At 46.4% G+C, this 25,722-nt stretch overlaps 1 protein-coding gene across 4 annotated transcripts; it reads left to right on the forward strand.

The window, feature by feature from the left end:
• Positions 1-30: 30 nt before the first annotated feature.
• Positions 31-14,794, forward strand: DACT1 (dishevelled binding antagonist of beta catenin 1). 4 transcript variants are annotated; one of them, XM_075029574.1, is made up of 4 exons: positions 31-493; positions 2,635-2,767; positions 4,296-4,451; positions 6,790-14,794. In XM_075029574.1, the coding sequence occupies exons 1-4, from the start codon at positions 149-151 to the stop codon at positions 8,646-8,648; spliced, it is 2,493 nt and encodes an 830-aa protein (XP_074885675.1). In that variant the 5' UTR covers positions 31-148; the 3' UTR covers positions 8,649-14,794. The 4 variants fall into 4 exon arrangements, with proteins under 4 accessions (XP_074885675.1, XP_074885677.1, XP_074885676.1 ...); XM_075029576.1 differs by having other exon boundaries at positions 6,904-14,794; XM_075029575.1 differs by having other exon boundaries at positions 4,296-4,358.
• Positions 14,795-25,722: the final 10,928 nt, after the last annotated feature.

Below are 25,722 nucleotides of genomic sequence, written 5' to 3' on the forward strand. Positions count from 1 at the left end.
GCGGCGGCAGCCGGGGAGGGAACCGGGCGCCCCGCGGCCCATTCGCGACCGGCGGCGGCGGCGGCGGCGGCGGCAGCGCGGCGCTCGGCGGCGCTCGGCCCCCCGCGGGCAGGGGCCCTGTCAGCGGCGGCCGCCCCCCTCCCCGGCGATGAAGGCGAGCCCCGCGGCGGCCGCCGCCGCCGCCGTGGCGGGGCCGGGGCAGGCGGGAGGGCCGCGGGAGCCCGATGCGCGTTGGCGGGAGAAGGGAGAAGCGGAGGCGGAACGGCAACGGACCCGGGAGAGGCTGGAAGCCACGTTAGCCGGGTTGGGCGAGCTGGAGTACCTGAGGCAGCGGCAGGAATTGCTGGTGAAGAGCCTCCTGCTGAGGCGGCCGGCGGGGGCCGTGCCCGGGGCTCAGGGAGGCCGAGGGGAACCGCCGGGCGAGGGGCCGTCGCCTCGCAGCCTGGAGGAGAAGTTCCTGGAGGAGAACATCCTCCTCCTGCGGAGGCAGCTGGTGAGCGGGGAGGGGGACACACACACACGCGCGATGCTCTCCCGTGACCCGCGGAGGGGCGAGGAAGGGGCTGGGGAGGACGGCGGTGCCCCCGAAGGGGAGACGTGCCCCCGCCGCTGTCACCGCCGGCGCGGCGTCCCGGCCGGCCGGGCGCGCAGGTGATAGGAGACGGGGAGCGACCTCCGGGGGGGGGGGGTGGTGGTTTAAAAGCACGGAGAGGTGACAAATCGGTGAACGGCCGGGTTTTAGCTGGTGGTTGCGGAGTTTCCCTTCGGTTTCCAGAGCCGGGCCGGCGGGTTGACTTCCATTCAAGGCAAGAGAGGCGCCGCCGTTGCCTTGAATGGAAGTTGGGAGCGAGCTGCCCGGGTCGCAACCCCGGCAGGAGGTAACGGGCGGGATCGGGCCCCTTAAAAAAAGAAGGGATGCTTTTGTCGAAGGACGGGCTTTGGCGCTGGTGTGGGAAGAGACGGAGGGCGGCATGAAGCGGCAGATCGTTTTTCAATGAAAATAGCGTACAGCTGTGCCTGGCGGTCTTTGTGCACGGCTCAGCATTTGCTTTCACCCAGGGAGAAGTTGGATTGCGTGATTTATTTGCCTGATTTCTTCTTTTCCCCAGCCCCCCGCTTCCCCCCCCCCCCCTTTTTTCTTGTTAGCCTTTGCCTTAGTTCATTTAAGCTTATTTCCTCCTTTAAAAGATAGAAATAAATCATTTTTCTGCTCAGAAGGGGCTGGCTGCCAAAGAGCTGTAGTGAAGGACCAGGGAATCATTACTCAAAAAAAAAAAAAACCACCAAAAAACCAAACCCCAACCCCAAAACCAAGGGGATTTGTGGTAGCACTTTAATTTGTGCACTTGACATTGCAGATTGGAGCCAGATGCGGTGCTCGCTGGGGGAGGGGGACGCTGGTGGCATTAGGTGGCGCAGTGAGTTACCCCTGGAACCCATCACCTCTGCCAGCCGGGCTTCCTTCCTTCCAGCCAGCCCCCGGCTCCCCGTCAGAAATGTAGGAGAAGACCTGGGATCGTCCCTTTGCTTCTCCAAGGATGGTGTTCAATGCCAGCACAGCGTCTTCAAACAGCCTCGCTAATACTGTTGGCGTTTGGTTTCCCTTTGCCTGAGGGCTGGCCCACCCCAGGGGAAAGGTTGTCCTGGATTTAACGGGCTTAGAACTAGTCCAGTTATGAGCATCAAAACTCTTTGCGATGAGCGTATCAGAGCACTGCTGGGCACGGATCAAATGATGCACTTTAAAAAAAAAAAAGATAAACCTTCCTCCTGCCCCCCCCCCCCCCGCCTTCCCCGTAGCCAGAACAATTAAAGGGTATGCAGCTGAACAGATGATGGATAAGCAACATTATAATACACACAGGGAAACTGATTGCGTTGACCGTGGGTTAATGAGTGCCTTACAAAATCATTTCTTATTGCTTATTTTATGCCATCAAATTACCTTCATAAATAGCCTTAAAATTCATCTCACAGCAATTTTATACAATTATAATGGGAGAAGAGGAAGAATTACTCTTCCTTCCTGCTGCACTGCAAAACTAATAAAAGGGCTGTGATCCCAGCCCTGGGAATCTTGCTGTCTATGTGGTAGACTATAAGCTCATAACGTGCAGCAGAACAAGGTGGTTGCCATACTGCAGGCACTTGTTGGCAGAGCTGTTTCTTCCCATTGTGTGAAGAGATTTGGTCTCTGACTAACGTCACTGTGGTGGTGAATGTCCCCTATTAAGCTGGCAAAGCTGTGCTTTCACTGAAGTAGCCCGTTTCATGTGCACAGGTCTGGTTTGACCATATCATACAGTACAGCTTTGTTGTTACAGCTGTGGTCCTGCAAAGGAGCATGCACTTTGCCAACATACCGTGTTGGTCTTCCTAAATTGTGGAGCGTGCTTTTTATGTAGAACTGGCTGCAAAGGGGCTGGAATGAAGTGCCTGCATAATTCCTGCCAGTTAAGTATTTATCCAGAGCGTCTATCTAGTATTTCAGGGCTTTGTTCTGTTTTGGTTTTTGTATAAAAGAGTATCGACAAGGTCTTTCCACGATGCTCAGATGGAGAAGACTGATTGTCTTTGGAGCCCCTTCATGTCTGCTTCACTGAAGGAGCTGATGTTTGTCTTCTTGTTATCCAGAACTGCTTGAGGAGGAGGGACGCCGGCCTACTAAATCAGTTACAAGAGCTAGATAAGCAAATAAGTGATCTCCGCCTGGACGTGGAAAAAACGACAGATGAACACCTTGAGACAGACAGTCGTCCAAGTTCAGGTAAGGCCAATATTCAGCAAAATGGAGCCTCCCTTGGTACCTGGAATTAAACTCGATGCCTACTAGCAAAGTTCACCTACCACTGGAAACATTGCTGTTTATAGACAACATATTCAGAGAAGCATTTCAAGCTTAATTAGATTTTTAGTGTTTGGGGCATTTTATTTTTTTTCCAAGGCCACCCACCAATTAGTTCAAAAAAGTTCTAATTCTGCTGCATATTAGGAAGGAGGCTGCAGGAAAAATGGTGAAAGGAAGCACCACCGGCAGGAGGAACATGTCAAAATTGATCTTACAGCCAGAAGGGAACACTGAATCAAACAGTTTGATCCCCCATATATTGAATTTCATCCCATTCTAACTGTGTTGAAGCCAGTAAGTGGTATTTAACTATGGGGAACCTTTCCTAGAGGCATCTTGACTTGTTCTGAAGACACTAAAAAGTGAAGAATCCACCAACTTGCAATTGTTAAAACTATTGCTAATTTCTAATCTGAATTTGACTTGTTCCATCACTGATTTTTTTATATGCCTTTCTCCCATAGACTAAGGTCTTTTCTAGTACCCAGCTTTTTCCCCTCTTGGAGGTGCTATAGAGTATAATTCCTGACTCTTTTTGATGAGCTAAACAGGTCAAGTTCATTAAGTCATTTGTTTTAAGGCATTTTTCCAAGCTCTTAAATAGCTTTGTGGCCTCTCTCCAATTTTTTAGCTTTGTTTTAAGCGTGCTGGAGTCGAGGACTAGGCATACCGTTCCAATGTCTTTCTTACCAGTGCTGTATAGACTGCTGAAGTCATTCCCCTACTGCTATTCATTAGTCTCATTGTACGTCCAACAATCTCATTAGCTTTTTTTGCCATATCATTAAGCTTGATTGAGCTGCTTTTCCATGCTGACTAAGTCCTTTTCAGGATTATTGTTTTCCAGGGTACATCCCCATTCTGTAGACATGCCCTGCATTCCTTTTTCCTAAATCTTGATTATGGTATGTCATATTTTTCTTGAGTAGACCCAGTTTACCGAGAAATAAAATTTTCTGTGTCTGCACGTTATTTACCATTTTCCTTCTTTCATGTCATCCACTGTTTATCTCCAGAACTTTGATGCAAATAATGGATAGCATTGGGCCCAGCACTTGGTAAAAATTTTGTAGTCCAGCAGTAGCTGGAGAGCTTGTCTTGGAAGTATAACACACTATTAAATCAATGGGGTGTCAAACACAGCCTGGATCTTTCTTGCTAAAAGGTGGAAACCCATGTAAAGGTTAAAAAAAAAGTTCCAATTTTCATATGCTAAGTAAAGTTCTGCTTTTTTTTACTTTTAAGTGCTTTACTTTTAAACGGAATCCTTCATAGCAATGAGGATATTACTAAATTGTGCACTGCTTTTGGGTGACTGAATGAAGTCCCATAACTAATTGCAATAGAGTAAGCCAACATAAACACGAGCTTGACTGCCTTTCTAGGGACACAAATGGTAACTTTGTGTAGACATAACTAATATAAATCCAAACTCTTATTTTTATAGGGTTTTATGAGCTGAGTGATGGAGCTTCTGGATCGCTCTCCAATTCATCTAACTCTGTCTTCAGTGAGTGTTTATCCAGTTGCCATTCTAGCACTTGCTTTTGCAGCCCTTTGGAGGCAACACTGAATATCTCAGATGGACGCCCTAAATCTGCAGGTATAGTAAAAGCAGGTCGAATACATCATACTCCAGGAGGTGGCTTTGGCTTTGGAAATACTGCCTCAGGAGTATCTGGGTTGGATTAACCCTTATTCCTTTCATTTGATGTATTGTGCTCTGAAAAGATTCCAGTGCCTGTCACGTACATGGGTCATGAGGCAGGACCATTTGCCCTCCACTAGTCCAGCCTTACATGTGAATATGCCACTCTAAAGACATGAAAATAACATGTGAAAATATGACAGCTGCTCTACCCAGTAGAGGGCAGTGGTACCTATACACATAAAACACATTAGTCGCCTAATTTCTCTTGCTTTCCTTTAGAAAAGCATTTTTACTAAGTAGCAATAATGAAAGATACCTTAGCAGCCACGTCCTCGTTAAAGTGACAGAGCAAGGAGCTAGCTACGTGTTTTAGGAGGTCAGGGTGCATGGCAGTCTATTTGTACCAGTCATTTTGTCAGTTCCGATGGTCCTTAACCCCCAGGTGACCATGCTGAGGTGTGTCCTGCGTTTATATAGTATAGACAAATAGACATCGTGAACAGGGAGAAGGTATTTTGTCTCTTTGGCAGAGAGCTGTTGACTTTCCTTGGACATTAGGCTGAAGATGCAAGCCTTAATGTGTGGGATGGTTAAATAGGAAGGCCTCCTTTGTTGTCCAGAAAGGACACTTCAGTAGGACTTTTGTGATCAAGCATTATTGCTCATTCATTCTGGGATGTGGAGGATGCTTCTAACCATAGTATTTCCAGTTTCCATTCTGCTCCTTAAGGTTAATTTACAGTGATTTTTTTGTGAATCGAGGACAAAATAATTCAAGTTCTTCTAACTCTAAAGTGGGAAAATACAGCCTGGGATACATTCATTCTGAGATGCTGAGAAGTCCTCTAACTTATCCTTCGAGCAACTTGAGGTAATTTAGTGCTCCCTGCTGTAAGCTATATGTGATCTTCATCAGCCATACATAAACAGAAAAGTATACACAAGGATTTCCAGCAGATTGCATTGCTGGTTTTTTCTGTATACATCACAAAACCCTAAAACTCTCATTAATCATACCATCTCACTTTTAGAGGTGAAATTTCACAAACTGGCATGTTTCAAGGAAGTCTATTTGGCAGCATTTCCTGACTCTGACAAAGAATTTAGGAAATGTGGGAAAACTGTGAGGTGATCTGGAGGAAGTTCCTGCCCCTAACTTCCCAATGCTTCCTCTCCTGCCCACACAGGAACATCATCTCTATCAGTGAATTTTATCAAAGTCTGTGAGACCTCTTTTGAAATAAGCCTTAGATAAGTGATGAGCACTGAGTGCTCAAATTTGAGTACCCTGGTTGAAGTTTCTAGCCCAAGGGTAGAAAACAGGACTGACAGTGACCTGGAAGGATCATTTAGATTGTACCCCTACTCAAGAAGACAAGGGCAACATAAGCTTAAGAAAATAATAATAATCTTAGGTGCTTGGATTGAAGACCTGCTCCTGAGGTCGCTTACCTCCTAAATAAGTGCCTTAGCTATTAAATCTGACTCATGCATCTTGAAACGCACTGGATTTCTCTTACAGAACTCTCTTTGCAGAGCCAAGGCTAGGATGTCAGCTGGATTGACCTGCACTCCTTGTACTTGTGTGGAAAGATGAGCCTGTTTCCCATTCTTTAACCCTTTATTGCTCAAAAAGAGCATCTGTTATTATTATTAGCATTATTATAAAATAATTATGATGATAATAATAGTAGTAATTATAATAATAATAACAATAATAAAATGAAATCTGGATTTTTTCTGATCCAAGATAGGCTTGAAAAAATCTGGAAGTGAAATTTGTCAATAAGCTAAAAGAATTAATTGGTCTCTCGTCCAGATTTTTTATGTTTCTCTTTGGATTTAGCAAAACAAAATATAAAATTCATACATGTTGAGGCCTGCAGTGAGTTTTACAGGTGACTGTGTAACATATAAACATTACAGACCCTTACAGACTTCTGGGTGGCTTGGATGTAAATTAGGAAGCTCTTAGCAATCTAGGCACAAGTTTGAAACCAATGTAAATGTTGTCATTAGGGCTGTGATTTTTATTTTTCTAACCGTGTAGTCATATTGGGGGAAATCCTACATAAATGCAGTTACAAAGAGACCCACAGAAGAATAGTGCTGCTTTTGTATCGCTTGAATGGCATCCCTGGTTGCAAGGTTTCTACTGTTTGAACAGTGCTGCTATAGTATAAACATTGCATCGTATGTGTAGATGGGACCGGAGTCCTTGATGGCACATGAAAAACATGGCAGAACTGTCCCTGGCAGGCTCTCTAAACTCTTCTAAAATGCCTTTCAGATCTCATAGGCTGGATGGACTATAATAAGGAAGGCCAGCATGAGGACCAGACCGCAGGCTCTGTCTGTCGCTCTTTGTCCACACCGCACTCAAATTCCCTCGATGTCGTTGCAGATGTACATCCAAAGTACCAGTGCGATCTGGTGTCTAAAAACGGGAATGATGTCTACCGGTACCCCAGCCCACTCCATGCGGTAGCTGTGCAGAGTCCCATGTTTCTTCTCCCCGTGACTGAAAACCCCCAGCGAGAAGAGGAGAGGCTCGCTTGCGATATTAGCGACGTTTGTGCCGGATCGGAAACGGACTCGGGAAAACCTGCCAACGCCTTTCTGCCGCAAGGCTCCTGGCCGGCGCCATGCCCTTCCACCAGCAAGAGGATAGACGGTTACATCTTAAGCCTGGTTCAGAAAAAGACTCACGCGGTAAGGACTAACAAACCCAGGACGAGTCTCAACGCCGATCCCACCAAAGGGATCTTGAGGCACGGGAGCATGTGCGTCAGGCAGCCCACAGGGGTGGTGGCTCACGGTAATGTCGTGAACCTGAAGAGTTCCAAGCAAGCGTCCTTGCCTTCTGGTGGGACCACCGCTCTGGACCACACAGCATCCTCCCCGTTAAAGCAGAGGCCGAGGGAGCCGGCTGGTGAGCAGATGGAGAGTCGGAAGGCACCTTTGCCGGCGGCTTTCCCGGCCGGTGCTTCAAGCGAACTTCAGAGCAAGCACCTGCAACGGGGCGTCAAACCGGCACCTCCGGAGCTCAGCCGCAACGCAGCGGCCGCGGCAGGGGACGTCCCCAAGGAGAATGGCCAGCTTTTTGCCGCGTCTCCCAAAGAGAGCCCAGGGAAGCCCGTGGTGCTGCAGCCGGAGAACAGGGTCAGCCAGCCTCCCAAAAAAATCCTGCTGAAGAGCGGCTTGCAGCCGGCTCGCTCCTCGTCGCCCGCTGTCGAGGAGAGGCCCGCGCTGGATTTCAAAAGCGAGGGCTCCTCCTCCCAGAGCCTGGATGATGGGTTGCTGGTGAACGCCCAGTACATACCGGCCCAGCAGCAAAGCGTGAAGCTTCACAAAGGCACCCGAAATGTCAAGATTTTGAAAAGCTCCGTGGTGAAACACAGGCCCCACCTTGCCAACGGGCTGGAAAACGGTTCGCAGACCTTGCGGGAGAAAACCAAGCCGGTCGGCAAGAAGTGCCGCTTTCCTGATGAGTTGGATACAAATAAGAAACTGAAAAAACCCTCCTCGCGGGGGAAGAGAGGCAGTGGCTTGCAGCCAGAGTCGGGCCTCCAGAGTCGGCAGGCTGGCCTCCACAGATCCGCCATCCGATCCCACGGGCACGGCCGAGAGGTTGTGGTGGCCAAGCCTAAACACAAGCGGGCCGACTACCGCCGGTGGAAGTCCTCGGCGGAGATCTCCTACGAGGAGGCCCTACGGAGGGCGAGGAGGAACCGGCGGGAAGGCGTGGGGGTCTACTCGCAAGTCCCCCTGCCCTACGTCAGCCCGTACGCCTACGTGGCCAGCGACTCGGAGTACTCGGCGGAGTGCGAGTCCTTGTTCCACTCCACCGTGGTGGACACGAGCGAGGACGAGCAGAGCAACTACACGACGAACTGCTTTGGAGACAGCGAGTCGAGCCTGAGCGAGGTGGAGTTCGTAGGGGAGAGCACGACCACCAGCGACTCTGATGAGAGCGGGGGCCTTATTTGGTCTCAGTTTGTCCAGACGCTCCCCATCCAAACGGTCGCGGCGCCGGAGCTGCATGAAAATGCGGCAAAGGCCTTTGTCAAAATCAAAGCCTCCCATAATCTCAAGAAGAAAATTCTCCGCTTTCGGTCGGGCTCCCTGAAGCTCATGACGACCGTCTAGTGAGGTGACTCGGTGGAATGTATCTGCTTCTGCTTATGGAAGCAAGGTGCTTTTGTGTACATATTTCCACAGATTTTTTTTTTTTATACAAATATTTAAAACTTAAGGTAAATTATGTCACTTGTCTTCAGAACTTGGGTGGATACTAGTGCCTTTTACGTGGAAATAAAAGACCATTATACTCATTTTTAAAAAAAAAACCATAACACTGCCATTTCAGTGGTGAACGGCCTCCAGTGCACGGTGTCAGAAGGCTTTGAAAAAAGGCTAATGTTTCTGGGAATGGATCTTCCTTGCCTAGTTTTTCCAGTTCTGGGTCTTATAGAGGATATCGACAGCTTAAGGTCATAAGTTTTTAGGGGGTAAGGGGGAGGGAGTGTGGGTGGTCTTCATGTTTTTGCTTGTCCCTTTCTGCTGCTCCTGTTGCCACATCTTGAACTTCTTCCTCCTGGTAGTCTGGCCTGTTTTTTTTTCTTTTCTTGTTGATTCTCTTCTTGAAACTCACCCCTGTCCTCCCCCAGCCTTCCCCCACGAGGAAAGGGCTCCTGTTCAATCTGTCTCCGAGGTTAAGTCGCCTTCTCTGGAGTGCACTCTGCTCCGATCTCCTGGGAGTCCCGCTGCGGATAGCGGTGATGTTGAGTAAACTGTTGGAGCAGCTGACCAAGGCTTAGTAACTTCAGTATATTGTGTAAAACTGCTTTTTAAAAAAAAAAAAACAAAAAAACATATGCATGTCACGTGCATGAGTATCAGTAGTTTTAATATTCCTGTTGATGTCCAATTTACTGTACATCATCAATGGCTGTTTTTATATATATATATCATTGTGTAAATTAATATAACACATCATATGCTGTAATAAACAGTCTGTTTTAATACTTTTTTAAAGTTTGTTACATTGGTGCAGACCCAGTCAATGGTTTTATATATTGGTGTCGTCACCACTTACATGTCTCTGATGTGACCTGTTAACATTCTCTGCATTTAGCCATGCAGGAAACAGAGCATGCCTAAAATGTTTAAAATGTTGCTGTGGATGTGACTTGTGCTTTGAGGGAACTGGATTGTCATGGCTCCTCTTGATCTTCCCTTAACTTGCATTTTTTAAGGGCAAGGTGGGGTTTAGGAGCTCAGAGACATCTTCAGGTTGTTGCTTATGGGCAGCTCACGTTGCGGAGCAGGTGGACGTGTGATATTAATCCTCCTCTCTGTCAGGGTGCTTGCAGACTTTGGTTGGTACAACACAGGGGCAGATGGTAGGTTTCTGTAACCGAATAGATCTGTGTAACGCGACAGGTGTCCTTCTGAAATGTCCAGTAAATGAATCCCCAAGAGCTGTGTGCTCTGGGAGCTGGGCTGGGTGGAGGAGAGGATAGGCTTGTGGTCCCTGGTGCCCTCTTTAGGTATGGTGGCTGACCATATCACAACCCTGACAAGGTTATGGAAAGAAGTGACAATTGTGGCACCCACCGGTCTCTGTCTCAGTTTCTTTCTTCCCGTAGGACTGGAGGTGAGTCTGCCAGCAAAGGAGAAAGGAGCTAACCATAGACAGCGCTGCTTCCCTTTGCAGCAACAGTTTTGAAGCTGCCTGGTGGGAAGGCTGGAGGTTTATGGCAGGCATGTCTGATGGAGCAGGCCCAGGGGTTGGGCTGGTTTCTGCAGGTTCATCTTCTGCTCTGGCATCCGTGAAGCAGTGGACATACAAGCGGTGTGGATGCTGTGACTGGTATGAATTTCAGGGACGTGAGTGCAGCCTGCCCGTTCCATAGCAAGATCTGCTGAGCAGACATCTTTGTGGTTGCTCTGTGTCCTTCCTGCTGTCACCTACCTGAAAGGCAGAGCAGTTTTTTTCTCAGGTTTCCTTGCATTGCAAATGTAGGAAGGAGATATCCACCCAGAATTAAATGCCTCCGGGAGCAGCTTCTGAGACAGTGGTAATGCTTTTTCTAAGTGGCAGAATTTATTTTTTAATCTGCAGTGTAGTAAATCCCTACTTATAAAATGTCTCTTGTATTATTTTTTTTCTTCCTTTTTTTAATAGAGGAATGTCAGTTTCTGTAAGGGGTCTTGCAGTATGGTCACAAGGTTCTGGATTCAGTGACCCAGAAAGTCTTGGCACTTCCATCTCTCATGATACAGGAAAAGCTGTGACTCACCTTATCTGTTCATAACTCTCCCATTGCTTTACACATGGAAGAGCAGCTTGTGTGTATATATATATATGTATGTATAAAAATTTTATAAATTGATACCGAATAATTCATCCAGAAATTACTGGACAATGGCTGCCACTGCAGAGAGGGGAAGAGAAGTAATGTTTGTTATTAAACATGGCATTACTAAGGCTAAGCAGCAGCTTAATGCATTCCCATTAATAACCAATGGGTGTTATATCAAACAAAGGGAATGTCAAGAAGCTTGTCAAAGCTAGTAGCTTCTTTCCTAGAGTACCTCTTAATCATGCCACATAATCTCTCTTTGAGCGAGAAAAACGTGCAAATTCCTGCAAATCTCAAAGGTGTAGCGGAGTAGGAGAGGATCTTCAGATGTGCACTCTATGTCTCTCTGGCTGTAAAGGAGCCGCTAGTGAGAAGACAAACCAGTGGCTTTGGGATGATGAGTTTTTAATTGCAGTGCCATAGCAGATCATCTCGTACCAGCTGAGAGAGACTGGTTTTCAAAAATGAGCTGCTGAATAGTTTCTTTTTAGATAATTGAGTAAAAAAAAAAAGAAAATAACCACCTAAATATCGCTAAGACTGTATCAGCTGCAACCACTGTATTCTGCAGTACTCTTGCTGAATAGCTCTATAACAGACGGGGAAATGGGCTGATGCTATCTCCATCTTAATTGCATCTGAGTCTTCTCAGTTTGGGGAATGAATTTTCCTTTTCATATACGATTTAGGTAAGCATTCAGAATCCTTTAAACAGAACTAGTTTTTTTCTCTCTATCACCCTCCCCCCCCTTTTTTTTTCTAAATAAAAGATCTTATAGTGCTGGAAAAGTACTTGATATGGTCCCAATACACAGCACACATCCTGTTCTCTGGTTCTGATTTAGGAAACACATCTAAGTTAGTAAGTTTTTGCAACGTTAGGTTGAAAAACATCTGCTAATCTTGGAGACCAGTTAAATATCTGGCACTTCTTTAAGCTACCTGGCTTTCCAGCTCCACAGCCTTGAGTCCTTGCCAGTGTATTTTTCATAATGTTCACGTTTTAATTATCCCCAGTGTTTATGGTAGTCTTTGGAAGTTTGAAGCGGGAACATTTCTCTTCATTGCACTGGGGCCCATTTCAAGGTGGGGGCAGGTTGTGGCAGGGAGGTTTGGGATTAGCTACCCCTGTGCTCCATATATAACTGAGTGCAGGGAAGTGCAGAACCATATGCTTAATGTAAAGACCAAGAGCAGATCCCTTTAGCTGGATTTCTTGCGATTCAGGTTATATAGTGTCGCTGCACACCTCCCAAGTACCATCTCTTCCAGTGCAGGAATCGGCGTCGCGCACGCTCTGGGGTGCTGTCGTCTGAAAGGCATGAGAGTGTCACTGGGCTGTCTGCCTTCCAGCAGGCTTTTTGGGTCTCCCTTCTGCTTCCTAACCCCAGCCACCAGCTGTGGGTCAGCGGATCACAAAGCAAGCTGTGTCTGGTGCGTGCGGGGTCGGAGAGAGGCCCTGGCGTTGTGCCTAGACTTCCCAACTGCGTGGGGGGCCTCTGTTGTGGACCTCACGCTTGTCGTGAGAAACGTGATATGCCGGTTTGGATAGCTGGGTCTGAAGGAAGGTGGGAATGGAGAGTCCCATAAATGGAGTGGTCTGATCCTGTTTCGTCTGTATTTCCAGGAGAGGCTGAGAGAGGAGGTGTTCCAGTCTAATGCCTAGCTCAGTAAGTTGGACTGGGCTAAACGGAGTCCTCCGAGGGACTCTGCCTCATTTCTTCCAGTACTCATTAAATGATCAAGGCCACTATCAGCACTGCCGGTTGCCAAGGTGCTTTAACCATCTGGCCAAGTCCTGGAAGGGGGACTTGTCCCTTTACTGGGACAAGTGATAAGCTCCAGTCACCCAGGTCTGTTTTTGACCTTCCATAGCACAACTCCTGCTTGCAGAGAGCCTGTAGGTCCCAGCCCCTTGCAGCTTTCCCTGTCCTGGGGCTTCAGAGGGAATCTGTCCATCCCTTACCAGTTTTCTAGTTTTCTTCTGGCATGGGGTTCATCTTGGATAAGGACTGACAGCAGATTCTCCTGTGCCTTCACTAATCCCAAATCTATCTGTTTGGTGGCTCAGAGAAAGGTCAGGCGCTCCTCAGGTGGCAGCCAGCAAAGCCATCCCTGAGGGACCTCCATTCCTTTCTGCCACAAAGGGCAGCAAAGGCTTTTATTAGCTGTGGTCACCACTCAGCAGATGACTTACCATGCCGGGCAGGGCTCTCCCTCAGCCTGTGATTTTTCTCACAGGAGAGAACAAGGACATGAACATTTTGAGGAAGCAGAAACAGCTAAAGACATTTTTAATAGCTAACTTCAGCATCTAGTATGTACCTTTGGAGTAGCCAACAATAATACATACAACTGAGCTGCTAGTACAAAAAACTAAACCATTCTCAATTCTTTGCAGTATCCTGTGCACAGTGCAGAGAGGATACAGAGACTGCAAACCAATGGAGACAATTCATAAACTCCAGGTCTATGTTTCAAACTTGCTTTTCTCCTGAATTTCTCTGAACCTCCAAGGAATTGTGTTGAGGCTCCTTGCATGGCATGATGTTTCTTTCTCTAACTAAACATTATAGATGGAGCACTGTGGTGAGAAACAATTGCTCTGGGGTTTAAAAAAGTCCACAATGCTGGAATGAGGGGAGACATATGGAAATGAGTGGGAGATCCATTTAAAAGGGATAATAGAAGGTGCTTTTTTTACGTAGCAGGGAATTTGCTGCCACAGGAAATAGTGAGGCAGATACAATATCAGCAAGTTCAAAGGGGTCAGAGAAGGTAGGGAAGGATGTGTGCTCTACCATCCCCAGTCAATGACTGTGGATGCTAGGAGGAGTGTGAGGTGAATGGATTGCAAACAGTGGCCAGGCTTGTGTGCTCCCACCAAAGATTGTCTTTTCCTGCAACTGCTGAAGCACCATTAGCTGGAGGAGATGCACCATCCTGCTGACCCAGCAGACCGTTTCCTGTAGTCCTATGATCCCCATTGGTGTAGCTGATGGGAGTTGTCTATGCAATTGGATTTCCTCACTATTTATTAGTCTTTTGTCCTCCCAACTGCTGCTGAAGACAAGTTTTGCATTGCTTTGCAGAGAACTTCACTTTGCGTGCTTGGCTGATGGTGGCAAGCATTTATTCAAACTATGGACATGTGTTTCTGGTCACTCTTGTCCTATGGCAGAATAATTTCAGCCACCCTTTCACAGGGCAGTCTGTGCCAGAATCCTCTGTTATGGTGAGCATCGTCCCCCTGTAATGCAAACACTGTTATGGACATAGTCCATATACTAGCCTACCGTGGAAGTCACTGTTGGGCAGCAATTTTACATCCTACAGTTGCTTCTAAACTGTAGGAAAAGTGGGTGACCTCCAAACCAAACAAACCATCCTAGTGACAGAGTGCGTCTACTGCACCCTGCCTTGGGACTTTGCTGTCCTTGGAGAGTTTTTCTCTCCGTCTGACTGTGGCTACATTCAGGCTTTTGTTCGGAGCAACAGAGCAGTCTGGAAGCGAATCCCGTGGTCGTCTCCGCTTACTGCATGTTGATTTGGACAGCAGAGCAGTTTTGGTGCACGCTAGCTAGACGCCTTTGGAACGCTAACCCAGACGGTCCACTCCAGGGGCACAGCAAATGTGCTTCTACCTGGACAGGGACATGGGGGTCTGAACCAGTGATGGCTCCCTAGAATAGCTTCCAGTCAAAAAATGTGGACAAGTTTGGTCCAAATGACTTTGGGGACCAGACTAAATCTAGGCTGAAGTAAACACTTGAACTGCATATATTGTACTTGGGGGGACCTTAGTTTGGATCTGCTCCTTCTGTGCTGAATGACTTGTTAATGTAAACAGAGTCTCTCTCTCAGTTAATGGCCTTTGTTTCCATGCTGTATTCCTTTAAGATCAATAAAGTATATTAACATTAATAACTTGATTTCACTGAGCCAAGCTCTGAAAAATCTGTCTTTTGTTCTTTTTAAAGGAGTTGGAGTTGGAAGTCCTGGGAACTAAGATTTTCATGACAATACCAAAGGAAAATCTATATGATTTGGACTCATGATGTAATGGCTTTGTAAGCAAATAAAGTGTTTTCTCCCAGAAAAGGTTCAGGTCTTCTGTGGTCAAGGGCAGGAAGCTGGAAAATTTGCAACCTGTTGAAAAATATGTTCCCTGTGTCTCCTTGCACTCTGTGAGCCTCGTGTCTTCAGAAATGAGATTTTCATGAGGAGGAGGGGAAGCATGAGGTACAGGGAGGAGAAGGACCTAATCAATCTTAATCTCTGAAGTACTCATGCAGTAAGTGTTTAAGCATGTGATTAAAGCCCATTCTTACTCAGTGAAGCATTTCAGTGCATGCTTTGGGTACTTCGTGGCTGGAGTGAATTAAGCACATGCTCAGGAATGCTGGTGGATCAAGGTCGTTAAGCTTATGTTTGCAAGTGTCCTATGTCTGTTTGTACAAGCTGTCCCAGTGACTTCTCTTGGTTAATGTTGGAAGGACTCCCTGCTCTCCCTTAAGAGCCAGACCCTGTATGGTGAAATTTGATTCAAACTGTTAATCTGAACTTGGGAGAAGCAGTATCTATCTTAAGTCCGTGCTTTAAGCAGTAATAGAAGTGCTTATAAAGGAAGAGATGCATTTGTTATTTGTTGTATTTGAGGACACTGAGCTAAAAACACTTCGAGATACATAACAGCGAACGTGCTTGTGCTCTGTATCAGTAGCAGGACTTCGTGTAAGCCCTGGGAATGGCACTCTGGAAGAGACAGAATGACCCTTTCTACATTTGCTCCCTTCCCTTGGATGTCCAGGTGGAGCTGGGAGAATGATGCAGGCAGGGAAGGCCAGGCGCAAACACCAAACCTGTAGAGTCTGGAGCACCACCCATTCATGTGCCTGGCTAATCTTACTTGAATCCCAGTTTCAGGCAGTGGGATTAGCAAAACAGTGGGATCTCTGGGCTACCCAGAGCTGGAGAACAGAGCTAGGAAGCATAGAGAGGGTGACTTTGCCTGCCTTCAACGAAAGCTGCAGTTTGACTGAGCAAACAGTAGAGGCAAGGGAAGGGTTAAAAGTTTGTCTTCTCTTCCCAGACACATTATTTACAGTGGGTTAGTTTCCTTTTGGAAGGGCCCACTGTAAAAGGAGACTTTCACAGCGTTTCTGCAGGTTAGACCTATATCGCATTACAGTTTTCTTTCCTGGACTCTTGACTGACACGATTTCCTGAAGTTGTTCTTCTCTCGGGAAGGTGAACTCAGGAAAGAGTGGGAGTTTGCTAAAAATCCAGAGCCTTGGAAGGCAAAATCATGCTGATGGCCTTTTCTTTCTAGACATAAGGTCAGTCCTCAATGCTGCGTCATGCTCTGTATCTCCCAGTGCAGGGCAAAGGCTGGGAAAGGAGTGGGAGAGGAAATCCATCAGGTTTGATAAGAGAACAGTCTGTAAATCCTGTTGGAGCAGCTTTGCAAAGGCCATAGTACCAACCACAGGAGCAGCGCCTGACTGCGTCATGAGAGCAGCCATCTCACGCGGTGGCCGATGAGGTCAAGGGCAATGTTGGCCACTGACTTGGATGTCCTCATCTCTGCTATTGCCTAAGCCACTTTCATGCCTCCAGGCCACAGCAAGCATGTTCATCCTGGTAAGTGTTTCTTTTACTGCTTTTTTCTTCTTCTTCATGAAATAAATTGTGGCTTGGCATTAAAGCACAAGTGCTGAATGAAACTGAAGTTCTGGCTTGTTTCTCCTGTCAAACACCTCATGATGGTGTTTTCCTTAATGTTCAGTTGCTTGGAAGGTAGAGAAACTATTCCCTTCTCATCTGCAACATATCCATTTTTTACAGGTGTCTTCCGAATGGCTTGTATGGAACAACACACCGCTCTCTTCAACACTGTGCAGGACACCCTGAAGCAACCCTCTATCTGCACAATCCACAGCTACCACAAGATATTTTTCTGACAGGGGTATCGTGACTGGGCAGTTTGGATCTGACTCATCCCACCTGAAGCCCATCAGTGCTTAGGGTGAAGGTGCTCCTGCAGGGCGAGGAGGAAGCATGCTCAGAAATGTTTATTATTACTGTTAAATGACAAGTTCCCTTTCTTTCCCCTCCCTTTCCCTGCCATGGAGATAGTGATCTCTGCTGTGGTCCCTGCTGCTTTCTTTTTCCTGTGTTGATCTAGGGTAAGAATTGCTGCCCTTGAAGGATGGTCTTAGCCCTGAGAGAGGTTTTTATTGCTGAGCCATTGACTTTTGATTCAGAGCATGTGTCTTCCCCGGGCCTGTTGCAGATGCCCACCATCACCCTGGGTAGGCTGCATGGCCTCATGTACACGGTAATGTGGGTGCTCTGAGCCTTCCTCCCTTCCCTCTTCTTTGCCACTACAGCGGGATTGTTTAACTTTCATCTTCTGTCCTGTTGACTCTCATCTGAAGTTATCCAGCTGTGGGGGTGGTCCTCATGACTTCAGAGCACAGCACTTACGTCTTTGGTCTAAGTAAACTTTGTGAATCCATTACAAAAATATGAAATAAGCAATGAATTTCATATTTGAAAAAAATAGGTGAGTGGTGAGTGGATTTTCTTTCTGTTGTGCTTCCCCCATTCATTAACTTCTCAACACAAGCGTCATGATATGGACAGGAAACACAGCAAAAGAAGTGAAAATAATAAATCACCATCCTTACTGTATAGCAGAGAGTCAATGCTTTTGCATGGAGGAAGGAAAGAAAAGGCTCTTTGTCCTGCCAAAGGATCCTCACTGATATTAATCTAAAACCCCAAATAATTTACTGACCTACAATTAGGAAGGGTAGCAAAATGGACAAACGGGAGCTGTGAAGCTGGGCAAGATGTTGCTGGTTCTTGTGCTAGAAACTGATTCCTCTGGCTGCTGGATCCACTCTTGTTCCTGTTGATTGATTCTGAGACCGTTTTCTTGGTGGTCAGGGCTACTTCCAGAAACCACTTATGGTGCACTGATGAAAAGGCCAATTTTATGAGTAAACATCCTAATAAGCAGGTCTTGACAGATGGTTTGTTGCTCAAGCCCCACATAACCCTACAGCTGGTGTCAGTGTCTCCCACAGATGTTCCCCAGGAGAACTTCCCCCCAGCGTGCTCAGGAGCTCTCAGCTTTCACAGCACGCCCAGCTGCATCCCAAGGAGGAGCCTCGGCGCTTGCTCGACACGTTGCAGGTATGTCTTTGGGGACAACGCAGACTTCTGGAAACATGTTTCTCATAGCATAGATAAAATTAGGCTCCCAGTGGAGCCTATTGGTGACTGAACATGGTGAGCAAAGGTGTCTGCGCACAGCAGCTGCTGCTGCTGTCTCTTGGTCCATGAGCAGTGAGAAATATCCAGTGTTACATGAAGCAGAACAAGAACCCTCTCATATACTTTAAGTATCCTTCAGTCTCTTTTGTTTTGGTATTGCCTCATCTCAATGTTTCCAAAATCTGTTCCCCCTATTTTCTGGCAAATCATAGGAAAAAAAAGTCATTTAGGCAGTGATTTTTTCCAAGTAAATCTCTTCCTTTTCTCTCATTTCCTTTGTTTGTGAGTCTGATGAACTGGTCTGAGCCTTGGGGTCAGCCCATTATGCTGTAGTCACTTGCAGTATCAGGCATGTAGTCCTCAGGCAGATCAAGTATTTCCATTAGAAGCTCATGGATAAATCGCAGAGATTTTACCTCATTCTCCTCCCTTGGGGATCTCGTTGGATTGTAAGATAGTTTGTATCATCTGCCTTCCAGACCAGACAATTTAGATTTGACTTGATTTGTATATCCCTGCAGTGTTCCTGGTGGGCTGTACACGATACACAGTTCTCTGACCCAAGAGCAGCTGAAACAGGACTGATATGCAAAGGCTGCTGTTGAGAGGTAAGTGGCTGCAGCTGTCCTGTGAGGGTGTCTGCTAGGAATGGGTTTAAAAAGATGATACTGTTCTGGGAAGAAGTTTAGTTTTGATGAAATTAGGCTGAATTCCCTCCAAAGTGGAACAAAACACGACCAAGTAGAAATTCTGCAAAAGAGAATAGTGCACCAGCTTGCAGTGTGGGCTGTCTCAAGGGCCGATCTCTGGAGCGCTGAGCCTCTCTGCTGGGTTTTATGGGCTCTCCATCTATGGATGCTCTTGTGTTTCCTCCCTGAGATGGTCTAATACCTGGGACACCCCAAACTGAGAAGTGTGGGAGCAGCAAAATCCCCTCTTACGAAGCAGCCTATTTGGCAGCAGGCTGCCCCAGGGCCCTGGAAACCTGAACGGTGGAGGAACCAGATGGGTGACCAGGCAGGAAACTCAGCAGGTTTCTGATGTTTGGAGCCCTGTGCGAGTTTCATGGGAACCTGGGCAAAATTGACTCACCTTGTTGAGATTTTGCTGAATTGGTGAATTCCTCTGAAATGCTGTTTTGCCTGAAACCTTCTGAGCAGGTGCAGTATCTTCAGCTATCTTTTGAAGACAGAGACAACGTGTTCCCCTGTGCTTTGCAGCATGGGTCTTCTGGGAGTCCAAGAAGCACTCATCTTTGCTATTGAGCCCTCTGTCAGCATTCACACTCTTGAAGTGGTGTCGAGGAGGGAGGATACAGGAACTTGGCAGTGACGAATGAAGGATGCTGGCAGGTTATTTTGATCCTTAGAAAATCATTGTGTTCTCCTCATTACGCTACACCTCATCCACCTACTCTGTCTTGTCCTATAGACTATAAATTCTCCATATTAAATTAATTCCCCAAGTTCTCTATTTGTTTTCACAGCCTGTAGCTGAGTTTCCTAGGTGCTACCCTAATATAAACAATAATAAAGACTGCTCTGTCCTGCTGCAAACCACTTCTGAGGATGTTCCCTCTAATTCTCTTCCTTGTTTAGCGTTGTATCATTAAAAGGCATGAGGTGGTTAATTGGAGGCTTACAGCTTTTGTGACTGATGCAAACCAGTGTGTGTGTAATTGCTTGCTGCAAACGCTCAGGTGAATGCTTTAAAAGAAAAGGGGGAGGACGCAGATGGCCACGAGCAGAAGGTTCCCTGCAAAAGGTCACAGGAAAAGGTTAGCGATAGGGTTGCCCGAAGCTGGGAAAAAGAACCTAATACTTGGACAACTGGTGAAGAGCCTGCCTAGACCGCGGCTTTGTTCCCTAAAGGGGGCTGCCGCTTCGGCAGAGACTCTTACATCAAAGCTCTCATAACAAAACACAGCAGAGATCAGTATCACCCAGCCTGTGGCACTGGAGGGAAATGGATTGGTTGACAAGTCGGAGGCCCTTTCTGGGCAGATGGCTGGGTAGGAGTTACTGGCTGCTTGCAAAATCTCGGAAGGAGCCTTTAATCTGCGTGTGATACTGTATGTTTTAGCGAGCATCTAGATGTTTATCTCGGCTGCATTAGTCACCAGGAGAGTCTGCTCTCAACCTTTTCTCTTCCGTACCTTAGCTGCAGGCTTCTTCCCCCAGTTTTTGGAAAAGATGTGAGCTGAACGCTGTAGGATTCGTTGGGCTTTTTGTAATTTTGGCAGGGAAATAGAACAGGGACAGGTTTTCTTGGTAATACTTTGCAGAGCATTTTTAGCGCTCTGACTTTGCATGTGCTGTGATACACTTTCAGAGCCTTGCCCTGGGAACCAGTGGTCTGAAAAGTCTTACCGTGCTCCTAAACAAATAGCTGTCTTGAAGCCCATTAGAATAACAACTACAAAGCTGTGCTTCTCCCAACCTGATGTTAAACGCCTGGCAGTGCTGAAGGTAAACAGGATCAATCAGTCATCCTCCCAGGGACCGTCTAATGGCAGTCCATGAATGAAGCTTGGCTTTCGAGCCGACCAAACTGGGGTCTTGGTCTGCATGTGCAGGCTGAAGAGCGCAAGGCTGGGTCTGGCAGGGTGTGTTAATTAGTGGAGCCAGTGTGAATATAGCTGTTATGATGAGGTCTACAAAGTGATGAGGCCTGAGCATGCAGGCTCTGGCCATCTCTGCTCTCCTACAAAGCCAATATTGCCATAGTGCATCTGCTGGCTTGGCCAAAGAACAGCTCGATGCTGCTTTTACTTCTGTGTTTTTGTACCTATGGTGTATTGTTTGTCTTCTTTTGACTATGCCAAGAAAGAGCTTAGCTCAGTGGGGAAACCAAACTTTCAGCAATGCCTGAAGAACACAGACGATTTAATAGTCTGAAGTTTTGCTAATCCAGACAGTAACATGAGCTCAGGGTGTTCAGCTGAGGTCCCACTATAACTTTGCACATCATCCAGTGAGATTTAGAGCCTACCAGGTCATGGGCTGTGTATGCAATTAAAAAGCTCCTTTCCCCAAGGGGTTCACAATGCAGAGACAAAATATTATCCTCCTAATTAGTTTATTGTAGCAGACTGGGGCACAGAAGTCAGATTATCTGGGGGCATGCTAAGACCATTCATGTGCCATTGAACTTGGAAAAGGCATTTTTCACGACATCTGGTTTCAATCAATTTGCTGCCAATTCTGAGGGCCAGACCCATTTTCTGGGACCATTAAAGTACACAGCACTGACATGGGGTTGCAGCTGTAATCCAAACATGGGTATCCAAAGTAAGAGTCCTGCTACTTCTCGCCGGTGAGTGTGTAGAGAATGAGAATCTGGCAGCCGTGCTCTTCTGAATTTCCCATTTGAGAAAGCCTCAGGCTGGACCATCACCTTCAGTCGTGCCATACGCAGCTTGGCCATGTGTGTTGTGCCTGGACAGACCTTAGCAGGGACCCAGTCTCCGTGCATCGGGCAGGAGATTCATGCTAAGCGTTACAGAAGTCTTTGCAAAGCCTCCCTCCTACATGGAGCAGGCTCCTTCCCCAGCCTACCTCTGCATTTTGCTTTTAGCACTCCAACAACCTTCTTGTGCAAGCAGCCTGTTGTGGCTGTGATTCTGCCAATATGGGAACGCGCTGAGAGGAGCCTGGTTCATTTAAATGTGTGCAACCACAGCTCATGCTTTTACAGCATATATTCAGTGAAGCAATGCCTTTATCTTCAATACTTAGCCTTTATCTAACATCTTTTCAGTCTAAAGCTTTTTTTGAAACGCAGATTAAGTAATAACAACGTAGGATAATTGAGTGCATTTTTTCACAGTGACATAATGATACTTATCTATGGCTACTGAAAAGCGAGGATAATATACTATGAGAGTGCTGTATTATCTTGCTTCTGAAACAGACCAAGTTTGGCATTAGGGCTTAAGTAATTGAAATATGGCTCCTTGTACCAAAGCCTGTTTGTTTATAATAAAGCCTAATACGTCTTTCTAGTGGACATTGCAATGTCAGAAGCACTGACACGATTGCTGACTTTGCAACCCGTGAGGCTGGTAGCGTGTTGAGTGTGGAGACCATACCATGTAAGAACTACACCTGATGTGTCTCCTGTTACGTGAGAGCAAAACCCATCTTGTCATGAGAGAAGTTGACCTTGGGGATCAGTGTTTGTAATGCGTGTTAATTTTTTGGATGTCAGGTGAGATGCAGTTCCGAGCATGCTCTGCTTAGCATCATCATGGCTTTTGCAGGTAATTAGTTATAACACTGTTGTGAGCAGACCTTACAAACCCACTGGGTGATTTTATTTGCATAGGAGGCCTGGTGCAACAAAACCACAGGCTGGCATGGCGAAACAAGCTGGACTCCCTTTGAATCCTACCGAGTGAGGAGGAAAACATAAATTAACATCCCCCCTCCAAACCCTCAGACACATAGTTCTCTTCCACAGCAAAACAGCCTGTGCATCTTCCAGAAAAACTGGAGGATCGATGGGAAAGCACTTAGATTTAAATTGACTTACTGTCCAAAGTGGTATTTTAGTCCCTCTTATATTTGTTCAGGCAGAACATGATGGTGTGTCTCTGGATAATTTTCCACCTGCCTGTTTTGAATATCAGATGGAATCATTTAGCTGGCTAACTGGAATGGTGCCAAATTTTGCGGGAGCCTTTTCTCCTGAGTTCTGCTGTTTTTGTAACTACTTAGGCAGAATTATCCAAGCATGCTCCTGGCTGGCACAGGGTAAATGCTGAGCAACACAACATGAGTCGACTCTTCATATGTCAACATAATTCCATAGTTAACGTCAAGGAACAAGCTACTAGGGCTTATTTATCTGTAATTCACAGGTTCTCAAAGGACCAGAAGGGTATTTGATGTTATATGAACCTGCAGAATGACACCGGCCCATCAGCAAAGTAATTTCAGAAACTGAAAAAATAATTCACACCATTTTTTTGCTGGATTTCTGTGCCGTCTACCCCAGTGTGCATGACAACCATATTGCTGAACATGACTGAAAGCTTCTTATTCTCTTAAGCATCCTCTAATAGGGTGGAAGTAGGGGTCAATTCAGCCAGGTAATGTGGTGCTTTGAAGTAACTGAATCTATTAAGTGTTTAGCTGTATATATATGCACATTGGATAACTGGAATACTGATGTTAGGACTCCTACTTGGCTCACCTATTTGTTCCTTATGCCATTTGATTGGCGTTAATCCTGAGGAAGGAGGTAGTGGTGCTGGCAACTGCTTTCCCTAGTGGAAAATGAGTACGATCAGCCCCATTCTCCCATGTGGTTGGTATCTCCATAGTGCAGGAATTTGTTAGCTTAAAGCTTCTCTCTAAATGGGTGACAACTCTTCTCTGATAAGCTGTGGCTGCCCTGCATGTGAGACCTCAGACACCAAATAAACAGTGCTGGCATCAGATAATTCTGTTTAGAATGCCGTGGCCTTAGAAGTACCCCATCTTTTGAAATGCAATGGTTTTTTCATGGGTTGTTTACATCTTCCTGCAGTGACTTCATGTCCTCTTGTAGTTCTTCAGTGTCTATGAAAGCTTAAACCACTGATCCTAGAAAGTATTTGCAGGATTTGGTTTCTTTTTCTAGGGCTTTTGGGGAATGATTTATCTATAATTCTCCCTCTTGCTCCTAAAACGTCTGCTGAAGTGCTAACGGGCAAAACAGAGCTTGCAATCATTAAAGATGTAGCATTTCTGGAAAAGGCTTCACTTGGTGGTGTGGTCTGAGGGTGAATGTTGTGGTCGATGGGGTAGTATTGGGAAATGACACAGATGTTCTTGTGTTCAAGTGTAAAGCCTTAGGTCCGCTGGCCTTGAAGCGTTATGGAGATTTCTGCTTACTCCCTTAAAACGTAGGGTGCAAACTGCCATTGTAAAGATCATGACCTTCTGCAGTTTGAGGGAAGACCTGTTATTTGGGCTGGAAACCTCTAAAGCTTAGGAAGCTGTGAGCAAACAAGACTGAATTTGGCTGTGTGAAATCACAGAGTACATCAAGTGTAGAAGAGAAAGCACCAAAAAGCTGAGAGTTTTGAAACTGTTTATCTAAGTTTTTTGCATGGCCCCTCTTATCACAGCATCGAAGCACCTCCCTGATGGTAATACCTTTTATCTTCTTGCCAACACCCTTACAGGGTTCCTATCCCTATTTTACAGTTAGGAGACCCAAGTGCAGGCGCTGAGTGATATGCCCAGTGGCACTTGGGGTTTCTGTGGCAGATCAAGGAATGGAGCTCAACTTTCCCATGCCCCAGGCTAATTCCTTAACCCTGTGGGATCCTCCTGGAAATGAGCAGAATGGCTTAGCAAAACACAGCAGTATGTGGAAATAATGCTCAAACGCAGTATGGGGGAGCCCATACTGGACTCTGAAAGTATAAATATTGGCATTTAAGTCTTGGTCTTTTGGAGCAAGCTGATGCTGTGTGGTGGAGAGCTGAAGTTGGCTCTGGAATGAGCAGAATATAGCTGCATCGAGCAAGGTTTATTAGTGTGGGTATAGCACCGTGCTGGCCAGGCTGTGCCACTTTCGGGCTGAAACAAACTGTTCTGCATAACGCTGGGTGTGTGGCTTTTGCTGCCCATGCAGCGCAACTGGGATTTCAGGCTCTCTCATCACCTTGGGCCAGAGCTGCATCTCCTTGGCTGCTGGCAGGTCGGTGGATTCTCCAGTGCTGTTTGACCTTTCAAAGGCCCTATTCCAGGAAGCTGTTTTGCTAAAGTTCACTTCCAGGATGGATCTGGCAGTTTTAGCCTTCAAGCTGCCAGTTGCCCATGAGTTACTCTGAGGTCCTGCTCCTCCCTTACTAACCCCCTCCCATCTCTTGATCCCTGCTTTTCCCATTCCTACAGCTGCAGAATACCTTCTTCCTAACAAAATGTTTTAGAATCACAAAACGTTGGTACAGGGGAATGAATAATACAGGGAGAGAGTGAGTACTTAGTGGGTCCAGGTTATTACCTAATAACTGCCTGCTTCATTCACTGATAATGTTTAAACTATTTGAAATTGCAGCACCTAATAAATGCTACTAAATAGTGCCATGCCCATAATTTGATTGCAGTAATCCATCAGGGAACATGTTTCAAAATGTCAACATTTCTCAGCAGTTAGTTAGCTGGAAAACTAGTTCTTAGCATGAGTGTTGGGATAATCTGGTGTTTCAGATACTACTGGGTGTGTTAGATGCTGATTCTGAAATGATGACTGCACTTTCTTTCTTACTCTGCGCTGTACCAGTGTCCAAACTTTCAGAGGGCCAGAGTAATAATGTATAAACAGGTAGCCAGCCTCAGCCTGAAGCCTACAGCTTTGGTTAGAAGGGTAAGTGAGGTTGCAGGATGAAAGGAAGGTGAAGATGAGCACAGGAGGCAGCAATCTCCGTTGGCTGCCTGCCTACTCCTCACTACTGTTCGCGGTGGTTTCGCTGAACAGGCGAACTGGTGTGCTGTCAGTTGGGAATGCTGTCAGCTCCTCAAAACCTTGGTTTCTGAGTGCTTGCTCTCCTATGCACACTCAGCAAGTCTCCAGTA

Source organism: Buteo buteo, chromosome 6 (assembly GCF_964188355.1).
Source record: "Buteo buteo chromosome 6, bButBut1.hap1.1, whole genome shotgun sequence".
In the NCBI taxonomy this organism is placed as follows: Eukaryota; Metazoa; Chordata; class Aves; order Accipitriformes; family Accipitridae; genus Buteo; species Buteo buteo.

Coding starts and splice junctions, on each gene's coding strand:
- DACT1 (XM_075029574.1), top strand. CDS start 149: ATGAAGGCGAGCCCCGCGGCGGCCGCCGCCGCCGCCGTGGCGGGGCCG. Junction 494..2,634: donor TCCTCCTGCGGAGGCAGCTG/GTGAGCGGGGAG, acceptor CTTGTTATCCAG/AACTGCTTGAGGAGGAGGGA. Junction 4,452..6,789: donor TGGACGCCCTAAATCTGCAG/GTATAGTAAAAG, acceptor AATGCCTTTCAG/ATCTCATAGGCTGGATGGAC.